The sequence below is a fragment of the Carettochelys insculpta genome, chromosome 7, assembly GCF_033958435.1.
Source record: "Carettochelys insculpta isolate YL-2023 chromosome 7, ASM3395843v1, whole genome shotgun sequence".
Classification (NCBI taxonomy): Eukaryota; Metazoa; Chordata; order Testudines; family Carettochelyidae; genus Carettochelys; species Carettochelys insculpta.
The window spans coordinates 61,032,005-61,059,979 of record NC_134143.1 but is presented as its reverse complement, the minus strand read 5'-3'; the positions used below and the strand labels follow the sequence as shown (position 1 = coordinate 61,059,979).

Here is a 27,975-nt window from a genome sequence, read left to right as displayed (position 1 = left end):
ATGAGCCTGGACTCGCTATTCCAGCAAATCCTTCTCACAGAGCAGCAAGCAGAAGAGAAGCGGCACCTCATGCACCAAGGTCAGACACATGTCCACCATCTTGTGCCTGGTGCAGCAGGGCTGGCCGGGGTGCCTGTGGCTAAATGGCTCCCAAAGAGCCCTGAGTGGGTGGGAGGGGGATTCAAGGGCAGCAAGGTCAGTAAATACTGACTGAATCTTTCCCTGGAGCTTAGACACCTAGATTGTGAGGCCACAAGGGGCCTTCAGAACGACCAGTCTAACCTGCAAAACACAGGCCAGAGTTACTCTGTCCCTCCTAAATTGAGCCCAATAACTTGAGTTCCTACCTTCCTCTCCTCAGTCCCTGTCTCTATAGCTTGATAACATGTATCTTCCAGAAAACCATCCAGTCACGATGTTCATCTATACAGCCCCTCTGTGTTCTGTGGAACCTCAACAAGGTCCATGCCTCTTGGCCTCTAGTTTTAATACCATGTCCATAAAGGTCTCTGACCGACCTGTATGTATAGCAGTTAGGCTGGAAACCTGGTTTGTGTCTGATACTCCGCAGGTGGATTAGTCATTCTTTAGGTATAATCATTGAGAGGTGATACTGAAATGTCACTTTCACCAAATATGAAAAGGGTAGAAATATAAACAAGACAGGAAGACGTGTTTTACGTCAGTCACGGCAAATTTGTCCCTTGACAACAGCAAGGCTGCCTTCACGATCCAGAAGCTCTACAAGAAAAAGGAAACAGATAGTGGGAATCATTTTCACAAAGGTAGAAAGATTCCTGTTTCAGTCATTACAGTGAATTCAATGAGGACTCAGGGCAATGACGGATGTGGGTTTGGCTTTGAAAGATTGAATACAACAGGGTCAGGCTTGTATCATCCTCACACTGCCTTACCAATGCCTTACCTAAAGCCCCAATTCCTAGAATCATGTTATTAAAAGCAAACAACATCTCTCTCTCTCTCTCTCTCTCTTTAAGGATAATTTTCCATCATTCTAATGCTGGAAGAAAGATGAAAAACAAACCCAAAGACTCAAAACTGGAAGGCAAATAAAAAAGATCTACTATTTTTAACAAGCTGCTGATTTTTAAATTAACCTCACAATATTTGGGGGGTGGGGCTAAATCATGAATTTTTGAATGTTTAATTCTGCCAATGCTGAACTCTAGACCAGGAGTGGGGAACCTCCAGCCCCTGGGGTGCATGCAGTTTACCTGAGCATTTGCAGGCATGGAGCCCCGCAGCACCCAGCGCTGTAGTTCACCATTCTTGGCTAATGGGAGCTGCAGGAAGTAGTGACCCATCTGTACCACTTCCCATAGCTCCAGTTGGATGGGAAGAATCATGGTGACTGAGAGCTGAGAGTGGCAGTCATGGCCCACCAGCAGCTGCCTGATGAAATGTGTGTGGCTGACACTCCAGAGGTTCCCTGTCCCGGTCTAGACCTATAGTTTGAACTCTACGTCATCTGGTTTCAGAAGATGAAGTTGCCTGGAGTTTAGTGGGAACTTTAGGAAGTTTGTCCACATAACAGAAAAACACCAGAACCAGATTTAGAAACAGAACTCTAGTATCTTGTCACCCTGTTTCTTGTTTTAATTGGTAGGTTATGGTGTAGTAGAGTACAAACAAGGTACTTTACTATACCCTACAACAGCTGACCCTAACTTTAAACAAAAATTCCAAAGCTAGGTACTTTAATAATATATGCACATATTGTGTTTGTCCACTCTTAAGTAGTAATTTGGCACTCATTTGTTCACAAATGAATGTCACTGTCCATCTGTAGTAACTGCTGACAGCAATAGTAGTTGTTGTAGGCAAACCCATGTGATTGGAAGTGTAGAAATCATATATTTTACTGAACTCGAATTTCTATACCATTCCAACTAGTCAGCAGCAATTTTTTAAAAGAACCTCATTTTCATGTGTCTAAGGGTTTATTCTGTATTGCAGTTAAATTAGACATAAACAGAAGCCATGAAAAAATCAAGGAAATAACAGAATTGCTGAATGAAGCAAAAATAAAGTTAGAAACTAAGGTAAAGTAATAATATTTATACTACATTATAGTAAATGGGTTGTAATTTTAATATATTGTTCATGAAAATTTTGAAGCAGCATACATAATGTAGTGTTTATATTATGGCTGTCAATTAATGTGCATGAATGCCTGTGATTAATGCGGGGAAGCAGTAACGTGGTAAAAAATTAATGCACATTGATCGCACGTCTTAAAAGACAGCCCTACTTATACTTCCTGAGGCCACAAAAGACAGCTGTTGGACAAAAATTGAAAAGTTTATTGTGGGGAGGTTCAGATTTTGGTGTGGGGTGACCACTGGAGGTGCAGAGTGCCTGTTGTTGCTGGCAGCTGCCCGAGCCCAGGACAAGTCTTTCCACTATGAGGCATTCATGCGGGATGCATGAGGGGGTGGTAGGCACTGGGCATGCAGGTATGTGCATCCTTGCATGTCCCTACACGGGGTGTGTGTGTGTGTCCGCATAGAGCTGGAGGCGGGTTGTGTATGTCTGCATGGGGGTGTAGGTGGGGACTGTGTGCCTCTCTGTGTGGGGCTGTAGGTGAGGATGCTGTGATGACATTCAAGTAGTGGGTGTTTGGATTTGAAAGACTGAATACAACAGGGTCAGGCTTGTATCATCCTCTCACACTGCCTTACCAATCTATATTTTTCTCCTTATGAGATTCATATTTGTTGATATTCCTAAAGCCCCAATTCCTAGAATCATGTTATTACAAGCAAACCACATCTTTCTCTCTCTCTTCAAGAATAATTTTCTGAGAGTCACTGAGTCAATCTAAATCCTTCACATGATGAAACTACTTCAAGCCAACAGCCCCATTATTTCTAATTTCAGTATCTATAGGTCTAGCTGGGGCTGTCTGTCTTCATGAGGATATGTGCGTGTGTGTGCATGGGGGTGTAGTTAGTGTGTATGTAGGTAAGATTTGAGTGTCTTATCGAGTGTAGTTGGGAGGGTTTGTGAATTTACAGGATGTAAGTGGTGTACATACATGTAATTGGCATGTCTCTGTATTGGGATGCAATTGGGACATGTGTCTGTGTATGGAGGTGTAGATGGGTCTCTCTCCTTTTGTAAGGAGTATATTGTGAGTATAACAGGTGAGGGTGTGGAGGTAGGGTTAGTGCCTGTGTGTGTGGAGTATAGATGAGATGGTTGGGTTGTATCTATGTGTGGAGGAGTGTAGGTGGTCAGTGGATGCCTCTCTCTGTTTGGTGTACATTTATCTGTATTGTGGGGTGTGGATATCTGTTTGGAAATGTAGTTTGCGCGGTACAGTTGGGGTGTATGTCTCTCTGTGTAGAGGTGCACAGCTGCCCTGCAATTAATCATGATTAATTTTTTTAATTGCTTGACAACTCTAGTTCATATTATCAGTGTTCATTTCATGTACATATTTGTACACATTTCTATAGTGCTCATTATCATAATATTTGAATGCTTCACAAGAGCATCGGCCTGCCCTCCTGATCTCAGAGACTCACCATTTAGGTTGATCCTTGAACTTGCAAGGAGATCCAGGGGCTTCAGGAGGAGGCCAAATGGGTGCAGGACTACATCAAATCTGATTTTTTTTGTAGCAAACCTGGGGTCTTGATGTAGAAGGTAGAAGACTAGAAGATATACAGAGTTACTTCACTACCCTCTCCATTCTAAATGGCCTTATTCTAGTATTTTTCTAATTAAATTAAGACAGTCACAGAACCTCTTTTCTATCCAAAGCAGTTAGTATTCAGCTATTCACTCTTTTACATTTCCTAATCCTGTTTACCATACAGTAGATGTGGAGCCTTGTTTTGAGAAACGAGCTTCCTTTTTATGCTCTGTTTTGCCAGCATTAATAACTGTAATTGATGTTAGGTATCCTTTTGTTTGTACCTGCAAAAGAGGTCTAAATGATGACATTTTTGCTCTTAAATATCTGTGCCCACAAAACTTGTGTGTGCATAGTAAGAAGGCAGACAGTGGCTCCTTTTAGAGTTAGGTTAATGTTAAACATAGCATTCTATCTATAAAACAACAAGTATTTTAGAAAGAAATTTTGCAGGTGTCTGGATTATGTATTGTTCCCTTTTTCAATTTCCCTACCAGACTCTTAATTCTACCAACACTTACCAGACTGCTTATTTGTTTGGTGAAGTGAATGGTGTGGAGATGATGCACACCTCTCCAAAAACAATGGCTGCTGTGTGGTTTGCCAATTCATATATACTATATGTGTAATTCAATGCTACTGTGAGATATTATAGAAAACCCTAAAACAGATTAAAGTATATTGAAGAAAAAGAGGAATCCACAGAATTATTTGGAAATATTTACTAGTTACAAATTTAGACCTTGAATCTGCAGACTGTTACACACATGCATGTCAACAGTTTCACTGAAGTGAACAGGACTGATGCATGTAGGTGTTTCAGATCAAAACCTAACATGGGTCTACAATAGGAACTGATCTTTATGCAATACAAAAATGAGATGTGTGCTATTTGTTAGGTTACCTCCTGTTGTCCTGCTTATAAAATTAATTTATGAGAATCACAATTTAATTGTATACCCCTGATTTGTTATTGATTCATTTTGATTTATATTTGTGGTTTGTATAATAGGTATCAAAGGACTCAAATATAAAATGATTGTTGTACATGACTAAACATGTGGAGAAAGGTGAAGATGCACTCCTAATTGATCCTAGTACCTTTTATAAAAACAATATGAAGTCCCGTAATCTCTTAAAGACTAACAGATTAATTTGGGTATAAGATCTGACAAAGTGTTTTTTTTGCCCATGAAGGCTTACACCCAAATAAATATTTTGGTTTTTAAGGTGTCACAGGACTCCTCATTGTTTATACAGATACAGACTAACACATCTACCTTTCTGCCACTTAGCAGCTTTTACATATAAGAATTAATTATATCCTTAATGTTGTGTACAAAAGCAAATTTGCTTGTTTAGTTTGAAATTGATTAATTTATCAAAAGGAAATGATGCAGGAAATAAGAAAAATGCCAAAATGCATTATTTCAATCAAATCATATAGCAATACAAAGCTTATACATTGACTATTGAGATGATTTGCATTGTCAATCATTTCTCAATATCTAAAATATAGCCTATTCCGCAAACATGAAACATATGTACTGAAAATAATATTGTATAATCAAATCACTACTAGGCAATGAAGTTATACTAAATTCATCCTTCAAATGATTGCACGTCATTTCTTTCCTTCCTTCCCAACTGACGCCTGATGAAGTAGATGAGGCTTTGAGTTCAAAAATGTTTTGACATCTATTTCACACAGATTGCCTGTGATCAAGCAAACACTTGTAGGAAAAATTATTTTTTTCTGTCCTGTAAAACCAGGTACTATAGCATGTAATTAAAACTAAATTATAGAGCCTTCTGACTTTTATGGCTCAATGATTTCTTTTAAAAATATTGCAAACTAATAGATTATGAAGGCTCTTTAGGGCCACAGAAACTGTAATAAGCCAGGTTACATTCAGTATAAATGCAGAAGCACAGTATGACTTGTTTTAAATCTGTTCACTTTCCTTAACTGATGTTTTGAGCTCTCTCTCTGATCCTTCCATTGTCTCCTCCTCACCATTACATCAGATACAAGCATCCGGTGCTTATCTTTAATGACCTTCAATAACTTTGTTGGTTCCAACTTATGTGCTTTTGTGTCAAATCACATTCCACTACACTTTTTTAGTTTTAAGCCTCCAACCCTGGCTGTGCTGCAAAGTTTGGGAAGAATTCTCCTTGTGTGGTATGTGCAGATTAATTGAGCAGTCTACTGTTTTTTTAAAAAAAAAAATCAAAATCTAAAAATATGAACTCCATGCAGAAGAAAGGTTTTTCATTTATTTGGGTTTTACAGCAGAACTATCTTCGGCCCAGAACTTGGTGTCTTCATTACTCTTCCCTGGCTGACTGTTCTCACAGTCATACTGGGAAAATTTATGAGATCAATCAATCAGTACTTCATTTTGTATAGCAGAAGAGGCACAGGGTAATAGCATAAATAGCTCTCTATGGCTAACCACGGATATTCAGAAACCAGCACAATAACTTCAGATTTTTGTCCTTTTGAAATTAATCTGTGATGATTAACTCGATATCTGGTTAGATGGAGAAAAACTCACTCTTGTGTAAAGCCATCTAAAAAGATCATATGCTCTGCTGAGGCTCTTGCTTTTAGAAAGAAGATTTTTCATCTGGAATGGAGAGAATTAAGGAATAGCACTGAGTTTAGCCTCTAAAGAGGGGATATTGTTGCAACAAACTGAGATTTGAGTACAAGCTATTCAGAAAAGGAGACACATTAAGGGCGTGTCTACACTTGCATTCCTCTTTCGAAAGAGGTATGCAAATGAGGCAAACAAAAATGCAAATTAGGTATAAATTTGTGTATTTAACACCTCATTTGCATATTCTAATGTCTAAAGAGCTTCTTTCGAAAGAAAAAAGCCAGTGTAGATGCTGCTCTTTCGAAAGTAAACCCGATCTTCGAAAGAATTCTTCTTCCCTTAGGATTCTTTCGAAGATGGGGTTTACTTTCGAAAGAGCAGCGTCTACACTGGCTTTCTTCTTTTGAAAGAAGCTCTTTTGAAATTAGAATATGCAAATGAGGTGTTAAATATGCAACTTTATTCATAATTTGCATTTTCGATTTGCATTCTCTTTTGAAAGAGGAATGCAAGGGTAGACGCACCCTATGGCCATTTCTACACAGGTTACTTTCTTCGGAAGTTGCATGCTAATACACGGAGCAAAGGATGCTAATGAGGCACGGATACAAATTCCCTGTGCCTCATTAGTATAACGTCACGTGATTTGAGTGCAGAAGACTGTTCTTCCGGACTCCAAAATTCTGTGTAGAAGTGCATCCCCACAAAAATTTTCAGGAAGAAGGGGCCTCCAGAAGAAAGACTTCCTTCTGGAAGCCCCTGCCCAGGGCTGCGCTTCTACATGGCATTTTGGAATCCAGAAGAACGGTCTTCCGGACTCCAAATCATGTGATGTTATGCTAATGAGGCACAGGGCATTTGCATCTGCATCTCATTAGCATTTTTCGCTCTGTGTATTAGCATGCCACTTCCAAAGGAAGTGGCCTATGTAGAAACGGCCTAAGAGTCTGTCCTATACAGGCTACTTTTGTGTGGTTAGGTTTCTTTATGGGCAAAATCTATACATCATGGCTGTGTCTACATGGGCACAAATCTTTGAAATAGCCGTATTTTGAAGATTACTAATGAGGTGCTGAATTGAATATTCAGCGCCGCATTAGCATTAGGATGCTTCCGGCCACAGCGCTTCAAAAGCACCACTTTTGAAAGCGCACGGCTCGGCGCGGCTACACAGGGCTCCTTTTCGAAAGGACCCTCACCTTTTGAAATCCCCTCATTCCGATCAGTGATCGGGATAAGGGGATTTCAAAAGGTGCGGGGTCCTTTCGAAAAGGAGCTCCGTGTAGCCACGCCGAGCGGCGTGCTTTTGAAAGCAGCGCTTTGAATGCGCTGCAGCCGGAAGCGTCCTAATGCTAATGAGGCGCTGATCATTCAGTTCAGCGTCTCCATTAGTAATCTTGAAAATACGGCTATTTCGAAGATTTGTGCCAGTGTAGACACAGCCCATATGTACTTTTTTTTTTTTTATACCAACAATAATCTTTTCTTCTCTTTGAAGGTTCAACAGCTCTCCGAAAAGCTCTTCTACTTACAACTGTTGAAGAACCATGAAGACATCTTAGAGAAAAAGAAAGTTGAACTTATTAATCAAAGGAGTATTTGTCTTAACATCTTTGTATGTTCCAGTTTTACAATTTAGGAGAGTTCAGTTCTACAAAAAACAAAACAAAAAACCCTGTATGACTACCATCATCTTATTTATATTTTGTAAAGTAATTAGTAGGCATCCTTCAGTCTGCATAGACTATGGATCACGCCCTTCGTAGTTCCATTTGGAATCATCATTTGCAGCATCGACTGTGACTGTGAAGGCCCACACGAGAGTGACAGTACTTGCTGCATCTGTTGCATGTGTAGTGGGTGTCTGGCAGATCCGTACTGTGCTTTCTGTGGGCTTGCTTTTCCTCTGCTAGCTGTCTGATCCTCATCTCACCCTTCTGAAGGCCCTTGTGTAGTTGCGCTGTTAAACGATGCTGGAGTACCTCTCCAGGTGCGAGCCTGGGTAATTTTTTTTTTGGGGACCCTGGGCTGCCCAGACACCAGTGTCCCCCTCTCGGCTTTACTGATATAGTCCAAAGAAGAGGATAACCTCTACGTCTGGTACCAGCTCAGCTGCAGGAGTTGCTGGGTCAATGCCAGAAGTTGACACAGAACCACCTTAGGACTCCCCTCCGGATTTTCTGTCAGGGTTTACTCCCTTAGCCTTGCTCCTTCCCAGGATAACACACAAGGCAGTGGGGCTGTAAAGTAACTGGACACTAATTAAATATGAAAATCTGAATTATTAAAATTTGATTTGGTTCTAACACATTAAAACACACAGAATTTTCGAATCTCCACTCCAAACTTTAATCTATGATTTTAGGTACTATACCTCTTGGACCACATTTAAAAAATTTTAGTTGCTTTTATAGCTGAATAGTACTACTGCTGTGTTCACCATATTCCTTATCCTGCATACAGAACAACACAGGGAATATTGCAAATATTACAGTAATGCTACTTAGTTGTAAAGGAAAAATTGCTGTCATCTCATAGAATTTAAATTTGATATCAGCTTTATCCATTGAGATTTGAAGCATGGGTTCTGTTTTCTTGTTTAGAAGGGAATTCATGTTTTGTTTAAATTCATAGTTACATATGAGCTTTCAATGGAATTGAATCTTGTCATTGACTTTAGGAGTTTATTTTTCTATAAAATATACTGTTTTAAAAGACTTATACTTTAAATCTGTGACCCTCTCCTAAAAGGCACTGAGAATTCCAATATTCCAGACTCATTAACAGTCAGCTCTCTTAGGCTGTATTTTGTGCCTTAAAATAGTGCAGCACTGTTGTCCTGGACTTTTGCAAAGGGGTGGTTTTTACCCTTCATGACCAATTTAAAGAACCTAAAAGAGTAAACATTTTGTGCCATTGATCTGTTTAACCAGAACTCTTCACTGATTTCAACATATACTTAAAATTGATGGCATAATATGGCACCTAACAATAAAGGACTATTACAGAACATGCTCCTTTCATCCTGTCAAAAGGACAAAACTGAAGGATTAGAGCAACAGAAGTAATGTGGTGATCTAAACTATTTCTTTGTTTATAAAGGTTACAAAATAGATTGCATATTAATTTTTTATAGTTATAAGGGGTAAAACTGTAATTCAGGCCAAGTTTTTAACAAGGATTCTAGTGTGTTTGTTTTCATCTTTTTAGTCAGATATAAAAAGGAAAATGACTGAAGAAGAGGAGAATTTTCTTAAGGAAATCACAGATTTTAACAATGAGTATGGGCTAACATGTAACAGAGAACTTGTGATTAAAAACAAAGCCAAGACTGAAATATGTGATTTAGAAAATAAGGCAAATATTTTGAAAAATGGTATGTTTTTTGTTAAACTATTTTAACTTGGATGGCTAAAGAATACAAATGACTAACCATAACTGAGTGAAGCAGTAGTTTTTAAAAATGTTGCCCTTCTAGCAGGATCCCTCTTTTAGAGCTAGATTGTAAGGTCATGATCTTCCCTGAATAAAGAGCAGTGTGCTCTTGCGGCTATATTGCCTGATACACTTTCTCCCATGCATTTCTGCTATGTGGAGAAGTACGAGCTCTGCAGTACCTGCATCTAATCCTGTAAAGCTATCCAGGAAGTCATAGCCAATACAGAGGTTAAGAGGTGCACATTGCATTATCAGGTTAAATGGGTGACAATTAAGCCCTCTGACTATTGACTACCTAGTGCTGTGTCATACAGTTCTTTCTAATGTCAGTAGGAGTTACATGCACAGGTGTCCCACTGGACTGGTCCTTTATGGGTACCAGCTGAAACAAGATCCTATGACTTTTTTTAGCTCAAATACAGAATACTAGTTCATCACTGCAGGTTGTCTAACCAAGGTTTTTCTTTTTTCTCTTCCTTGCTAACTGGGCACTCATTCCTGGTGCCAGCCACAGACCAGACTAGTAACAAAGACAATGGCTTGTTGGACTGCTTCAGTTCCCATTTCTCCAGGGGAACTCACCTCACACAGCTGGCAACAAAGTGTAGATTTCAAGCAGCATGAATGGCCAGCAGGGGTCAAAAATTTTACTCTACAGACAGTTTGAACTGCAAATTTAATTCATCATGCACCTGTTTCTTGTATTCCATATCTGTAGATTCAGATAATTCTAGTAGTGAAGGGCTAGGCAAAATATGGCAGGCAGGCTAGATTCAGCTTCAGATCTGGCCCACCATGAACCTCTGAGTCACTAGACCTTGCACTTTCTCCAGAGAAAAGTACATCCCTTGACCATTTACCAAAATCTTGGGGAGGTCCCAGCAGCACCAACAGGCACCACAGATCCAGAGGTAAGGTTGGAGAGGGGCCCAGGTCTCTGCCCCCAGAAGTGGTGGAGCCAAGGGTGGAAGTGGTGGGATTTGGGGCAGTCACTGTTGCCCCTTCCCCACCTCCGCAATCAGCCTTGGAGCAGCACACAATGCTCTGCCATGTTTCAAAGGGGTCTTGAGCTTTAACTGCTACAGCAGCAGCAGCCAGCACTCCAGGCCCCTATAAAATGCCAGGCCCAGGGCCAATTGCCCCCCTTTGTTCCCCACATCAGAGGGTCTGAGTGGCCACCCATTAAAATGATTGCCCATCTCTGCAATAGGGTTATCCATATGTGTTTTTGTACATCACTTTTTTAAGTATAATTAAAGGTTTATTCCAATGTCCTTTTAGAATATTTGAAGATGATTATAAGAGTATTAAAGATTATACCCTGAAGATTACAACTGTAATATATTAACTTAAAATGTAATTCTTCTTAGAAATGGAGTCAATGGAACGTGAAAATGTTCAGTTAAATGCACTCAAGTGGCAGAAGAATGAATTAAAGCAAGATTTATTTACTCTCCAAAGCAAACTCAAAGGTATTTAATGTGTTTGATAATCTCATATTATGATCACGATCATTTGCAATTCAACAAATATATTTGACAAATAGCTCCTGTTAAGCATTTCTCGCAGCAGTAAGATTTTTGGCCCAATGACTATTCATTGTCTTCATGAAAAACATGAATTGTTACTTAGAATGACAATGGATAGTCCCTAGGACAGGGGAAAATGGTGAGAAATGTTGTATGCAGCTTGGGGACTCAGACTGGGAGACCCAAGTCCCTGTTCCAGTGACAATTTTTAAAAGAAGAAAGTGGCTGCTGGAGATTGAAATGAGACTCGTACCAGAATATCCATAGCCTAGAGACAGCAGTGCACCACTCTCCAGAAATGTGGGACTCCACTGCTAAAATCTCTTCACCACAGCAGGCAGTCGGAAAAATTAAATCTTGGTCTCCCACATGGTAGGTAAGCACCCTTGTCACTGGAGTTAAACACATATATTTTATAAATTTTCTAACTCAGAATCACCAAAACACCCTAACCCTAAAGTGTAGTTTTTGGTTTGATTGAATACCAATATCATGAATACCAGAAAAAGCCATTGTTCACCTAGCTTTATTATAAACTTTTTATCTTGCTAATCTTTTCAAAGATAATACAGCACTGATTTAGAATGAGGACATGAGAAGTGTGTGTGTATACACACACATACACACACACACACAGAGTATGTGACAATGTGTGGCTTTATTTACAAAAAAAAAATCAACAAAAAGTGACAAAATAAAGTTTGTCAGTGTGCCAGTGGTGCCTGCATATCTGAAATAAAAATTGAGCAGGAACGTGAGATAACTCAGGATAATCTGGGGTCTGAATCTGCTCTCACAGAAATCATAACAGCAGATGCTACCATTGTCTTCTATGGAAGCAGGTAGGAGCCATAAAAGACAAAAGATGGTTATAAATGTGAGTCAGTAGCGTCACTCTTCCTATTTTTATTGTTTATGGATACATTGATAGTATTTTATTTGTCTAACCTCTCCCTCATCTCTCTTTATATTAGTGAAACAATCTTTCTCCAAAGTACTTTGCTGTTTGAAGTATGGCTCTGATCCATGTGTTCTGTAACATGTCATCTACATTACTATATAAGAATATCTAGTATTAAAATGGATTTATTTGCATGACACTTCAAATAGTGTAAAGTTCACTAGGTCCAACTATTGCCCTGTTTTGTTTAACACTGCAGTCCCTTCACCATCGTAAGCATTATTTATTGTATTATGGTAACACTTGGGAGAGCTAGATGTGGTCTAATATGCCACTGTACCAAATGCTGTTCAAACTCAGAATAAAGATATGACATCTGTCCTGAAAAAAAAAAATGTACAACATAAGAGTGTTTGTATTCCACCACAAGGAGGTGTGACTGAAGCATATACATACAGATAGGAAATCAAAACTAGTTTGAATAACATCAACTTTGGTGTTTATCAAGTCTACTCCTGCCTGCCAGAACCCTGGATACATACACAAGCAGTCACCAACCATGCTGTTGCAGCTTCACAACTGGTGTTGCTTGCACTACTTTTGATCTAGCAAGCTCAGTTATGCTTCACATGCTGCAGTCACAGCTCCAGAATGCAGAGAAGAGACATCCTTCACAGTATAAGATAAGATGATACATGGATACAGACAGATCTGAGTTGGTGTGTGGACAGAATAATAAAACAATATTGATTACCATACTAGGCAGTGATCCCAGTGTACCAGATGCTTAACCTTTGGAAAAGGACAGTTAAGAAGAGTTTTGGAGGAGAACAATTATATAGATTTGCAAATGTTTATGGGGAGGCCCCTTCCAACTGCGAGGAACTGCATGTGATGAGAAATGAAGATGTTTAAACACTGTACAAGTGAATGATGGAGGATGGCATTATGGGCCACTGGAGATGGGAATCAAAATCTTAATACTGAATTAGAGATAACTAGGGACGATATAGGCCATGAAAGCCCTTGAAAGTACAGACAGGTATCTTATATTTTAAGTACTACAGAAGAGGGAGACAGTGGAAGAATTCAAAGATAGTAGTGATAAGGCCAAAGTGATGGCATAGAAAAATCTTTGCAGCAGCATTTCTCAAGGTCAGAGAAAAATCTTTGGAAAAAAAAATCAGCAAGACAATCAGTCTGGACATAAGGACCTAAAAAGATGTCCAAGTCAAAGATGATGCCCAGATGTGGGCCTGAATGACAAGCAGGATGGTGATGTTGGCCACAGTGATAGAGAAAGGTACTGAGGGAGGCCTGAGGAAATGGTGGGAGGTAAGAAACTGAGGTTTTGTTACGTTGATCTTGAGCTGGTGGCTAGACATCCATGAACTGATTTCAGAGCTACAGGCCAAGATTTTAGTTTGGGCAAAGGATAGGGCTATAAGTCATCAGTATAGAGGTGGTTACTGAATTTGTGTTTACAGATGAGTTCCTGTGTAGGTACAGGTGAGATAAGGTACAGACAGAGAAGAGAAGGTAAATAAGGAAAAGCCCTGTGACAACCCCCCATTGAAAGCTAAAGGGGTGAGGAGGTAGGCCCAGCCCTATGGCAAGGTCGTTGCCTTAGACCCCACACCTTCAAGGCCCCATGCTCCCACTGGCTGGCTTCTGTTGTCAGCGTGCCACCATGGGCCCCACAAACTCTTTGGCCAGGTCTGAGAGGAGGATCTCTGAAGGAGCAGTTAGAAAGTAAGAGGGAAAAAAATCAGGAGAGAAAGGTTATGGAATAAAAAAGATGACAAGATTTCATGAGCCACCCCTCCCGCCCCGCTGGCCCACACACAGCTGATTGTGTCAAAGGCAGCTGACATATCAAGGAAAATGAGGATGGAGTACCAGTTCTGAGATTTGGCTAAGTAGTGCATGTAATAAAGCCAATCTTTTATTTTTATTAAATCTATAAAGCTTTGGATATAAAATATAAACAAACAGAATGTATGTCTACAGTTTAAATAGTACAGACATTAGAACAGTTGAACTAGGAAAGAAATGACAAATTATTTTTTATGAAGGTAAATAGTTTAATGTACAGGTACTATAAGATTCCTGCAGATTTTGCAAATGCTTGAAATATTACAGTTCTCTGCTAACAGCAACCATAAAATACTTTACTTTCATGTCCTGTGATCTAATATTGTCACCTTCATAGCAGTTTCCACAACAATTAGAATGTGTGAACATATAAAATGCAGGCTGTATTTGAGTGTACACAATTAATATGTATTACTAAAATTACTTTTATTTTACTTTTAGATACTGAAGAACGACTACGTGAGGCTGAAGACATTACCAAATGTTTAGAAGTAGAAAAAGTGAAAGTTAGTGAAAAGCCTCAGACGGACATTGAATGTTTAAGGTAATGATCATCATTTATGTGGACCATGTCTGTAACATCCTGTGAGCAACACTGGGCATTATTTTAGCCTTTTCTGCTTAGTATTTTCTTTCAAATCAGAAGGATTAGCTAGTGTGCATTACGGAACGCTGTTGTTCTCACTTAAGATAGCTAGGTAAGTCAAAGACTTTGCTCCTCATTGCCCAGCTATACCAAAGGGGGATAGGAGACATTTGATATGGATTTAATAAGGCCAAAACTTCACTTTTGGATATTGGGGACTTCCCAGCAGATAAGTGTACAGTGCTTGTAAGCCCCTGTTTATTCCATAATTACCCACAGGGCTTCCACCAGCTCCACCTCTTTTTTTCAGCCAGGTCCCTCTAGCACATCCTTTGCCAGAACCTTACTATCCACTCCTACAAGGTGCAGTATAAGAAAGGGAGCTGTCTCCCATCCATTCCAACCATAGAAGCCCCCAGCCTCTTCTGTTCCTTTAACCAGGCCATTTATGAGGTCACTGAATCCCTTCCCTATGGAGTACCTGAGTTGGACATATGCCCTACATTTACAGAATAAGAACACAGAGGAAGCCGTACTAGCCTATACACTACCAAAACAAAAAGCAGTCAAGTAGCACTTTAAAGACTAGCAAAATAGTTTATTAGGTGAGCTTTCGTGGGAGTCTTTAAAGTGCTACTTGACTGCTTTTTGTTTTTACAGAATAAGTTGTGACATATAGCCTACTACATTTTCTGTTTACCATGAAAGGTGTTCCTTGACACCTGCTCCCCACTCCACCAAAGCCAATCTGGTAGTAAGGGAAAAATTCCTTCCCAGACACCCTAAAAATAGCAACTAGTGCAATGCCCACAGCAGGCTGAAGTCCCACCTGACCATTGCACCTCAAGTGGAGGGAGGTTGAGTGCTCTGCTGCCTGCTGCATGAAAAAAGAGGTTTCCTACACCAGGGTTTGCACATTTATTCTTCATTTACATTCTCAGGGATTGAGTCAGTCTGCAAAAATGATGACCACACCCTTTTTGCATCAGTTTCTGACATTGTTTCCCAACATCACCTCTGGCAACTTGGGCAATGCCCCCTCTCTTCAGGTGTGGTGTGGTCATTTGTGCTGAGGAAGGCACAGCAGAACTCAGTGGGATGTGCAAAAATAAGCTTTTAAGGCATCTTTATGCACTCTTAACTCTGGTCCCTCTGTCTGGTGGCCCAGTGCCTCCATCTATGTCAAAGCAGAGGTGCAATGTGGAGCAGTGATGACATTCTCTTTTGCAATCCAGTGTCAGGTTGCTTGCTGGATTGCTAGACAGCTTCCATCTCACCCCCGCTCCCACTGCTGGTTAAGGCCACAAAATTGAATGGTGATTCTAGTGCCTCTCCGCCAGTTGTGCAGTGGTCTGATGATACTGGACTCACATAAAGTTAGCTGTCTTCTCCTTTCCCTGATCACTCCCAGCCTCCCCAGATGTGATCATCTCTGAATGAAGCTGCTGTGAAGTCACTCTGGTATCTAAAGGGTGTGTAGGTATTCCCATGTGTGTGGTTCTCCCACGAATGTAAGTAATATGGAGGACCTTGTACTCACTCTCTGCCCTCTATGAGTACATGATCTTCCATCTTATTCACCTTCTGAAAAAAAAGACTTATTAGACCTGTAAATTGACAGCTATGTTACTTTGCCTAAATGAGACATTCTCCTTTGATACAAATGTAAATTCTGCAGTATATTTTAAGGAGAAATCATAACTATTCAATACAAAAATTTTGACAATGTTAACATCCTGTTCTCTCAGTTTGATGAAACTGTTCTTGGATGTAAGATACGTTTCACCGGGCAAAGAAAAGAACTTCTTCCCTACCAAAGCTCATGTGAAGTTTTCTATTCCCCACTGAAATTTTTCAAAAAAATAAATAATATTTGACATCAAAATCTTCCAGTTTTCAGCTGGAAACTGAATGTCTGGAGCTCTACTCTTTCAATTAAAAAGGTTTCCAGGATAATTTTGCTTATCAAAAATCCAATTTTCTTTTCAAAAACAGTTTTCATAATGAATCAATCACCAGCCCTATTTCCTAATCCTTTATACAGAGCAGAGACTTGGCATAAATGACCTCCAAATCAGACTGACAATCTGGAAATCTGCATATGGGGCAAAAGATTTTTGTACAACATACACACTCAAGACATAATGTAAATAGTAACAGTAGCTGCTGATCCATAAGGCAATGTGTTAGTATTCATGCTTTTACATTATTAATTCCATGGTGAGGCATGAGCTTTTCTGATGTACGAGGTTGTCATTTTCCTTCTAACTAATACACTTCTCACAGTAACTTAGTGCTGTTGCATTACTTAATATACAACTTGGCATAATTCGTTTTCTTAGAAAGACTGTCTGCAGTGGAAATAGCAGGCAACTATCAAAATCAGAATGATTTTCAAAAACCAGCTCTGCCACTGACTCATTGAAAGATGTTCACATTTTTTAACCTTTCCTTCAATTTTCCCATTTGTAAAGAATGATAATAAGCAAATGCAGAGTCTTCTGAGGTTTAGTCAATGTTTGTAATGTGTTCTAAAGATTTTGAATGGAAGGCACTATAGAAGATAACATATTTAACCATTATGAATGCTGATCAATGAAGCACCCTACAGAAATGGAATCAACAGGAAATATGATGAGATGTGCTGATGAACTGATCATGCATTTTTATTTTATGTTGCAATAAGCTTATAGTGGTTAAACATCTAAAAACCAGGACTGCCTGGCTCCTGGACCACAGAGATCCAGCAGCTGGGAATCATGGGACAGGAGGGCCTGCAGCAGATAGCCCTGACAAGCCTGGGATTCCAGCTGTGGCCAGCTGCAGCAGGGCCAGCAAGACGGACGGGACAGGAAGCTTGAGTGGGGCCAGTGGACACAGGGCTGGCAACCTGGTTAGAGTCAATGGCAGTGGGGCTGGCAGCCCAAGTGGGGCCGATAGCTGGGAGCCTGGCAGGAGTGTGCAGCCCAAGAGGGGCAAGTAGCCTGAGTGGAGCCAGAGTTGAACTGGGGGCCAGCAACCAGCTGGGGCTGGTAGTGAAGATGGGCAGGGAGCTAGAATTGACTTCCCCTGGTCTGGCAAACTGCCTTATTGACCGGTCCTGAGGCTGCTGCACCAAGGAGGTCCAATCTATATTAATTAGCTATTGACTGCACAGTGCTTAGAAGATATATAAGTGCCAGTTTTGTTGACAAAACTCTGGTGTAGACATAGCCTAGGAGAATACAGAAGGAGAAAAGAGTGGATTTTTTAGCTCAAGTTATGAATTATTGGCTAAATACTTATACACCCTGGATTACTTGTTTTCTATTCTATAGTTGCACGTTCAAGAATGAACACAGCTCTGGCTCTTTCTTCAAAATAAATGAGCTATTTTAGATTACACGCTCTTCTTTCCGTGTTAAGAGCTGTTAATTTCAACTCATCTGATACAAGGCTAATTCAGCAAGAAAATAAAACACTTCCACATTTGCTGATGGTCTGACTGACATGTGACATTTTGTTGTCATTGTTCAGTTTAAAGAAAAATACTAATTAAAAATTTCTTGTAAATAATTTAGAAAAGCTTAGTAAAAGATTTAACTATACGAGACTATTTCTGAAGCAATGTTTGTTGGTTTCAAGGTTAGTCCACATCTTCGAGGTGTTCAGTGATGTTAAGCTAACACGACTGAACGAAAATGAGATAAAACACTTTTTATGGCCTTCAAGATAGGACTAGTAGGGTTATGCTTGAAAATGAGGGGTCTGCCTATGCACAATCTACTATAGGCATGGAACACTTATTTCAAAATGGTATTTAGAAACATTACTGAGTATATAAACTATAATACTGTAGATTGGCAAGAATCATGGCTCATAACATACATAGGTTTGTCTACAAAATAAAAAGATTAAAACATTTTTGTTCATTTCTTACAGACTACAAAACACACTGCTCTGTAAAAATAAAGATGTTTCATGTCACATGAGAAAAGAGAAACAAAAAGAGATGCAGCTAGACTCAGTAAACTGATAAAATGTAGCTCCAAAACTGTGTTCTAGTCTGTTACTGCATACTTAGGCCCAGTTCAAAAATCAATATTAAGAATATTTGGCAAAGCAAGAATTTTCACTACAGTTCAATATATATCTTCAAGTATATTGCATTTCAGCTGAAAAGGTTGAAAAGTGTAGCAAGGTAATTCAAATTACAGTGATTCATCTTGGAGCTGAGCAAAATGCTTTGCAACATGTTTAGTTTTCCTCCTCCAAGAATCACTCAAGGTCAGGAAAGAAACTCACCTCACTTGTGATTCAATCATTTGATGGAGCTGCTGTATATGAGCAGATGCCCTGCAAAAGACCCCAGATATAGGAATCATGCCCTCACACAATTTAAATAAAAAGCTCTGTTGTAGTTATAGCTAAACAGTACTTGCTAATAGGGATGTAAAATCCATTTTAATTAGTTAACTAGTTAAATGTTAGGTTTCACTGGTTAACCGATTAAATGGGGACGAGAGTGACTGGGGGACCATTTTGAGCGACCCCTCTGCCATGGGCCAAGATCGCTCTGGCTGGGCTGCAGAGCCACCGCCCATAGTGCTCCCTGTCCGGGACCACTGTGTACTGGAGCTGTTCTAGCCAGGCTGGAGATTCTCCACCCACAGTGTGCCTAGGACTGTCATAGATCAAGGCTCCTCTGGCCATACTGTAGTGCCCCTCATGCTAATTGGTGACATCCCTAGCTGCCAATTCTTACACTTTTTCCCCCAGAAAGGCTGTAATTTCTCATGCTCAGACACGCATTTGGGGAAAATTTGTTAAAATTTCTTTTGACTTTTTCTGGGCCCCTCATAGCCCTTGAACAGATCAAAAATAATAAACCACTCAAGTCTGGGCAGATGATAGGGGCCACCTTTTTATATTATGTTGGTTTCAGACAATAAGATTTGTTCTCTTTCTTTTTAAACTGTTTTCATTATCTTGGGGGAATGGAAAAAGTCCTATTATGCCTTGTTCTGTGACAAGCACACCTCATTGCATTTCTAAGAGTGACTGAGCAATATGTCAGAACAACATACTTCCATAGATAATTATTTTGCACATCTAATTTGATAATGAAAAGATTGGCATGGAAGTCCTTCTAATGTGATTACTAAAATGAGAATGCTAACTCTCCATCCAGGTTAAGCATTATTTTGAATAATTCCACTGCCTCTGTAGTCCTTCTGATAAAACATCATCATTTTTTCACTAACTCAGGCATCTCCACAGCATTGATTGTGTAGCCTATATCTTAACAGACATCTCCTGTTTTGTGAACATAATATTCCTTGCACACACTGCAATTAATTAGTTTCTAAATAGGAAAGAAAGAAGACTTGAAAGTAGCATCAATTGATTAATGTAAAATTAACTTCTACATGCAAATGAAAATGACTTACTGTTGTCACCCGGACCCTGAGAAATGTAAATGTCCCTACCCATTTAAAAGTTTTTTGAAACTCTTAAAATAAAAAAATAATTACTTAATTTGCACTTGACAGATAACTAGTTATTTCTCATAATAATTCTGAGAGGGAGATAAGCAAATATGGGTGGAATTGCTGCTTAAGTAGTCTTGGTTATTTTACTCTTAGCTCTGTGCCACAAAGCAAGTTGGGACTCCTCACATGAATCATGGCCATTTTATCATTTATAGCTCAAGACCAGCAACTAGACAATCAAATATCAATTTCACCCGTCTCCAGAAGACATCATCAGTGTTTACTTTGAAAGCAAAGAGTGTCCGCTTTTTCACCATACTAAATAAGTTATGCTTTTCTGTTTCTTAGACAAATCAGGCTTTTAATATCAAGCTACCAGAGGAAAATACAGAAAGTGATAAATTAGGAGCAAAGACAATGAAGTTACTCCAATTTAAATCAATGTAGCCAAGATCAGAATCTGAGACATAAACCTTTAAAGGTCCCACTTTTCCCCTATCTAAAAGGATCTGTGACCTACACATTAAACTTTATTATAGTGCCGAGCATATTACTTCTTAGAACATTGCCTCCTCCCAAACTATAAGCCCTGGCTCTCAAAAGGAGCCTTACAGAATACACATGGGAGGTAGGGTTGCCAGCTTTCCTGATTAGACAGACTGGATGCCATTGCTGTGAACAGCATCTGATCCATCCAATAGGGAAAGTTGGCAACCCCAGGGGGAGCCATACTTATTTAGGAAAAAACTAAGATATGCCCATTTTATTTTCTAGTGAAGTGACTGTTAAAATGGGCCTAAACATTTCCTGCACCTTAACTATGGTTTTGTGGCTCATGCTCTTGTAACCACTGTGCCCTTTGTTCCTTCAGAAGGCCTTCTGCAGACAGACTTCCTCCTGAGGCAAAACAGTCATAAGGAAGTCTCTGCTGAAGGCCACTGGCTGGTTATGCTGTTTGGCATCACTGAGTTTAGGGAGAAATTCCTTGAACACAGAGCTGTTTTTCCACTTACGCCATCCCACACTACCAACCAAAACCATCTGGGTTAACCCCCTAATGAGCTAACTCACTTATTATAACAACCACCAGATCTATGGCTACCACCACCCAAAACACAACAGGCAGGAAATTCAATGCCAACATTACCAGTCAGTGGGAAAGTTCTGAGAGCCCAGCCAACACCCAAAAAGAGAAAAATCATGGTAGTTATTAGGGACTTCCTCCAAAGGGGATAGATTCATCCACCTTCCATCCACACCAGAAATCCACAAAAGTGTGCTGCTTTCCTTGAACTAGAATTCAGGATATGACAAAGTCTGCTAAGACTCATCTAGTCTTATGAGCCTCCTCCTTATGCATGCACATGGACACCAGTGAAACTGACAGGAATTACTTTGAACACATCACTGCAGACTTTATGTCTCTGGGAGGAAGGAAAAAAGAATTTAATGCACAAGCTGTTTTCTCATGCCTTGTTCCTGTTGATGGAAATGGCCCAGGCAATCTATGACAAATCATGGAAGTAAATGTTTTGCTATGCAGATGCTTGTGGCAAGAGGATTTTAGCTTCTTTGATGATAACCTGATTACATAAGAAACACTTTAGCTATCTAAAAACCACAGGGGATACATACAGAAATGAGAAGAGGGGCTTTTCACCACGCAAGTATACACAGGAATAACACAAGTACACAGGAACAAAAATCAGGAAAGCAAAGGCAGAGAATGAGTTACAGCTCACAAGAAATGTTAGAAACAAAAAGAAGGGGTTCTTCAAATCTACCAGGGAAACAACAGAGGCCCAAGGACAGTGTGGGGACCTTCTGACCAATTTGAATGAATTCAAATCAGCAGTGCAGGATGCTATTCACCTGAGGGTAGTGAAGGAATTACTATTTGGTATGGGGAGCCACAAAATTTTAAGATGTCTGTAAGGGAACTGCATTACTACAATATTTGAAGACCCTGGCTTTAGAACATCTTTAAATTCTTATTTGAACTCTTCCTTTTTTCTCCAAGTACATGTGTGTGTGTGTGTGCGTGCGCGCATGTGCGTGCGTGCATGCATGCATTCAATTTGTTTCCAAAGAAATGCTTCTGTTAGTTTCTGTAACCCCTCTCTAAACAGAAGGGCCGCACACATATACAGGTCAAGCTTATCCCTTTCTGAGGCTTGTTTTGGTACTTTAACAGGAAAAAATTGAAACAAAACTTCTGTCTCTGTACTGTTAAATACATCCATTCTAACGCTAGCCAAAAAAGCTACTGCTGTCAAATCAGTCACACTTTTTTCTTTAACTATTAGCAAAACTATTTTATGCTAAGAACCACTGTCCCATGTGCAATAGATGCTCTGCTCATGTTATGCTGACCAAAGAAACATAATTTATATGTACACACTACTAGGGCTAATTCATTAATCTCCTCTAACACCCAATGTATGAAACACTTTAAGGTTGCTAGTTTCTTAACATCAGCAGTGGGCAGGGCTGTTTTGAAAAAAAAAACAAAACAGCTGGTATATTCCCCCTAACACCCATATAAAACTTGTCCCTTTTTGTTCACCCAAAATATCCACAAAGACCTTTAGAAATTGTTTCTCTGCTATAGGAAATGGACTTCACCTATCTTTGGACTTCTGTATGTCTACCTACTAGCAGCCATGACAGGGCTCACAGTATAATTTTACTGTTCCGCATACTACAGTTTTGAAAGTTTGGGGTTACCTCTCTTTGGATCCATTAAATGTCTGGCTAAGTAAATACAATGGGTGATGCACAGTAGTTTGGACTGGTACCTTTAACAGACTATTATTCCCTTGGACGAGAATTATTCTCTTGTGAATAGCTCTGTTTACCCAGATTCTAGTTGTTTGACGAACAGCACATCTGTTTTTGTGGTCATTATGGTTATGTCTACATGGCAGAGCTATTTCAGGATACCTCGGTATTCTGAAATAGCTACTGCGTGTCTTTGAAATGCACCCACTATTTTGAAATATTTTTCTAGAATAATGGAAACACTATTTCAGCATCCCTGTACAACTCATTGCAGGAGGAGTAAGGAATGCCTCAAAATAGCACTTTATTTTGACATTTGGGGCTGTTTAGAACGTGCCAAATGCCAGAATAGCCTATTTTTAACTACACTCAAAATAAGATACACAAATTGCGCAGCTTATTACAAGTTTAGGCTGTCGTGTAGCTGTGACCTATGAGCAGAGGTGGAATTAAGTACCCAAAAGTCTACTTGAGTAAAAGTACAGCTGCTTTTCAGGGAGGTTCTTAAGATCAAGTCACCAGCATCATTCTGGAAAACTACTTAGCCGTTTCTACACAGGCCACTTTCTTTGAAAGTGGTATGGTAATACACAGCCTGAAATATGCTAATGAGGCATTGATGCAAATTCCCCGCACATCATTAGCATAACGTCACATGATTTGGAGTCCGGAAGACCCTTTTTCCGAACTCCAAAACACCGTGTAGAAGCACAGCCCCAGGGGAGCTTTCAGAAGCAAGTCCATCTTCCAGAAGACCCCCCCGAGGGCCGCGCTTCTAAACGGTGTTTTGGGGTCCAGAAGAACAGTCTTCCGGACTCCAAATCACATGACTGTATGCTAATGAGGCACGGGGAATTTGCATCTGCACCTCATTAGCATATTTCGGGCCGTGTATTACCATGCCACTTTAGAAGAAAGTGGTCTGTGTGGAAACGGCCCTTGAGTGAAAGTACACATGGGTATGCACACATCTCATCTTGATTGTACTCAAGTATCCAGAAGTGAAAGCAGCTGCACTGTTACTCAAGTACATTTTTGAATACTTTTTTCCCACCTCTGTCTAGGAGACCAATCTGAGGACAGCATTAGCCTCTATGCAGTCTACAATAATATTTGGAGATGATACTCCCTCTGTCTCAGGATCTGCTGCAATTCATAATTCTGTTGACAAGAAGCTGGTGTGTTAACTGTTTCCATTGCAGACGTCACCTCAGTCATAGGTTCTGTGTTTGTAGGAGCTGCTTTTGAAGCTTAGCACCAAGTGACAATTAAACAGCTTTGTCCTTGTGACCAGTTCCATTCTCCATAACATCCTTAATGGAAGCTCAGTGTGAAGACCTAGGGCCCTTCAAATTCAGAAAGATGTAACACTGATGTTGCCAGACACTGAACCATTGTTGGCTTACAGAGCACTTTCTGGTGATCCATACATAAAGGTGTCTTGTCACAAGGTGCTGGCACCTCCTTATTTCCCACTGCTAGTGCATATGACAATTTACCTACAAATACTTTTAAAAATTAAAGATACTTTTAGTACTACTATTTTTCCAGGTAAGCAATTGCTGCAGTTGCCATAGGACTATCATGTGACATTGAATGGAAGGAGAAATGGGGTGCAGCACAGTGAACAGGAGGGTTTGCAGAATATGAGAATCTCTCCACTAAGATTGATCCGCACTGTGGAGCAGTTTGAGAACCACTGACACTGGGGCATTGCAATGGAGAGGACAACAAGAGTAGGGAACAAAGATAACAGTGAAGAGACAGCAGTGATAGCTGGGGACTATGGAAGTGAGAGGCTGTGGAGGGCATGTATTCAAATTCACATATTAAAAGAAATTTAAATTTTAAATTTTGAGGGTTTACATATACACTTCTGTAATTTACATTTGTCATTTATAACTCTTAGTCTCAAACTCACAGTCTCGGGCCACCTGTGGCCTGAGCATTTCCAGAATCCAGCCCATGCAAGGCTGCTGGCACTTGAGTCCCTGCAGCCCAGTGGTGAGGGGTTCCGAAACTTTCTGTCAAGTCCAGACTCCACTCTGCCCCCACCCTGGCTCCTCCTGGCCCTGATCTCCCCTCTACCCATCATCACATCTCTTCTCTCAAGCTTCCCTTCCTCTAAGAGAGGATCCTTGGGAATTACTAGGAGGCCTGGTGTGTGGCAGCAGAAGGAGTTGGGCCTCCCTACCCTGACTGCAGAGATGGGAAGCAAAGCACCCAATCCCCATTGCAGGCTAGTTTGGGAGATGGTGGCAGAGTGGAATAGAATGGAGGTCTCACCACTGCAGGGCCTGATCCCTGCTGCCAGCCCCAGCCTGCCTAGGGCCCCCTAGGCTAGACTGAATATGGGTGACAATCCCATCCACAGGATCATAGAATCATAGAATGCTAGGACTGGAAGGGACCTTGAGAGGTCATCGTGTCCAGCCCCCTGCCCCAATGGCAGGACCAAGTACTGGCTGCACCATTCCTGACAGACACTTATCAAACCTGTTCTTAAATATCTCCAGAGATGGAGATTCTACAACCTCCCTAGGCAATTTATTCCAGTGTTAATATGATTAGGATGATTGGGACAGATGCAATGGAGCATCCCAGAATATGGCGGGCAGGGTGGCCATGGCCTCCCTGAACCATCCTATGGATGGGCTAAATCTGTACATGCCTCCCTCAGGCTACAGATGTGTGCTGGTAGTGGTGCAGAACTAGAAGCCAGAAGCCACTCTAGCCCCACTGTGCTACCAGATATGTCACCAGGGCCTACAAGGAGGGTGTTAAACTGCACATGGACAGCAAGGAAAGCTGGGGGGCACATGGAGGGGGAGTGCTCAGGCTATTAGGCAGGGCTAGGAGCTGGGGGAGGGGAGGCACAGAGGCCCTTGCCCCCTGCCCCAGAGCCCTGCCAGAGACCGATGTCTCCTGGCTCATGTGGAGGATTTGAGGACTGGCACTGGCTTCAAGGTAAATTGAGTTTGAGAATCCCTGTTGTACAAATATTTTCTTTAAACCCAGTGATTGTCATTTTCTAAAAAGTTTTCTTCATCACTACCATAACTGCCAGAGATAATCAATCTCTAGGAGTTACACAGTGTTGTACACGCAGGTCTATCATAATTACAAATCTAGCTCTTGATCATTCAATCAGATCTGTGCAGGCAGGCTGTCAGGGTCTGCCCACACTGATCAGACTGCACGTTTGGACCATATTTGAACGATACAATAATACAACTGATTAGCCTTAACTTTTTTTTTAATTAAAACAGAATTAAAAAAGAAATGGAAATTTACAAAGAAGATAACTTGGAAAATGTTTGTGAAGCTCTTCAAACAGAAATTGAATTTCTTCAGATGGTATGCTACTTTTCAGTGTTCTTAATTTTCATTAATTTTAGGTCTAACATTTGTAAACTGCCTAGAGCCCCATTCCTCACTAAAAAGGGAAAGTCAAGAAAATTACCTGTCAACATAAATTTTCAGCAAAAGATGTAGAGATTTAGTTGTAGGATCCCAATTTATATTAGCCTGTTGAATGCTGAACAAATCACACAGTACAAGCTACACTGCTCCGAAAGTAAGGGCAAACTTTATTTCAAGAGACATGTTGCCACTAGGCTACAAAGGAGTAGAACACTTATGTACTTACTGTATGCAAGCTCATAGGGTTTTTTATGGAATCTGACAAGAGAAGACTGCCTATTTTCTAAGCATCAACTTTATCTTCAGTTTTCGTAACTGTTAGTCTGTGTCACAACATTAGCTTTAATTATTCAACACTTGTAAAATTATGAATTTTACTGTTCTTAATATTAGTTTTTTAAAAGGGAGGAATAAAAATATGCTGTAGGTAAACACTTAAAAGGCCTAATTTTTAAGTGTGAAGGGTTTTTGTTGCTGTACTTTAGAATCTCTGATCTGCCTACTGTTTGAGGATGCAACTTATACAGGGGAAAAAATAGGGCACCAATGACAGGATATGGTTTATTTGTATTATGTACATTTGTTTTAATGACCAGTTAAAATGTTTGTGGCAGAGTTATTGCATAACCTTTTATTTGGCAAGATGGTAACCTTGAACCTAATTTATTAACCTTATTACAAGTTAGTTAAACAAAGCTTAACAAAATACAAACTTCTACTCTTTTGGTTTCTCAGAGGTCTAAAAGAGATCTAAAATGTAAACTCTCTAGCAAGGCTGAGAATAACAATATGCTGGGAGATGCTCATATACTATGATGACAGGGTCCATATAAATACAGAGTGAAATTAAGCCCTCTGAAATGAGATACCTGGTGGAAACGCTCAACTTTAAATGTAGCAATGTAGTCCTAATAATCTTAAAGTAAATTCAAGTGGTTTGGGAATGTTATGTATTTCATTGTGTACAGGATGTTATATATGTGTGAACAAAATAAATTGCATTTGGTATCATGATACAATACATACATTCAAAAATATACTGTTTTTATAACAAAAGTACAAAGAAATTTATACTCAAAATTCAAAGGCTAGATTTTGGCATAAAGCCACTGTGGGTATCTCTACAGTGCAGTTAAGCACACCTGGCTGTCCCATGTCAGCCAAATTAAGCCTGGACTACAGGGCTGTTTAAATGCTATATGTAGGTTAGGCATTGTTTGGAGCCAGGGCTCTGGGATTCCACAATGAGAACATCCTTCTGGGAACAAAGAGCCAAAGCCAGTTGACACAAGAAAGACACAGGTGTTTAACTGGAGTGTAGATGTACCCATGTGTTAGGGACAGAGGAACAGGAACTATGCAAAGAAAGTAGCTTCCAAATATATTGTACCCAAGACAGACATATCATTTTTGACAGCACTGAAGGAGCACACAGAGCAAAAATATCTAACGTACCTCTCTTTAAAGAATGGCGAATACTCCCAGCTACCTACTAGCCCAGATCAGCTGATATATGATGGAGGCTGTGGTCATGTCCTTGCCATTTTAAGTTATTTATAAAGAATAGTCTCACAATTAGGATTTGTTTCACATATTAATTAGAACTATGTATGTATCTTTCTTTTTTTTGCAGAAATTAGCACAAAAGTCTTCAGGCAAATAATTAATATACAGAAGATTGATTTAAAAGTTACAGAAACCAGT

The 27,975-nt window shown here is 40.0% G+C and overlaps 1 protein-coding gene across 1 annotated transcript; it reads left to right on the top strand.

Annotated features, from left to right (window-relative positions):
* On the top strand, positions 1-27,934 carry CCDC172 (coiled-coil domain containing 172). Its single transcript, XM_074999808.1, has 8 exons — positions 1-79; positions 1,978-2,063; positions 7,766-7,882; positions 9,478-9,643; positions 11,076-11,177; positions 14,452-14,554; positions 26,118-26,205; positions 27,905-27,934. The coding sequence occupies exons 1-8, from the start codon at positions 1-3 to the stop codon at positions 27,932-27,934; spliced, it is 771 nt and encodes a 256-aa protein (XP_074855909.1).
* The last annotated feature ends 41 nt before the right edge of the window (positions 27,935-27,975 follow it).

Excerpts from the sequence above, each read along its gene's own strand:
- CCDC172 (XM_074999808.1), top strand. The coding sequence starts at position 1 with ATGAGCCTGGACTCGCTATTCCAGCAAATCCTTCTCACAGAGCAGCAA. Across the intron at positions 7,883-9,477 it reads GTATTTGTCTTAACATCTTT|TCAGATATAAAAAGGAAAAT; the intron begins GTATGTTCCAGT and ends TCATCTTTTTAG. Across the intron at positions 9,644-11,075 it reads GGCAAATATTTTGAAAAATG|AAATGGAGTCAATGGAACGT; the intron begins GTATGTTTTTTG and ends AATTCTTCTTAG.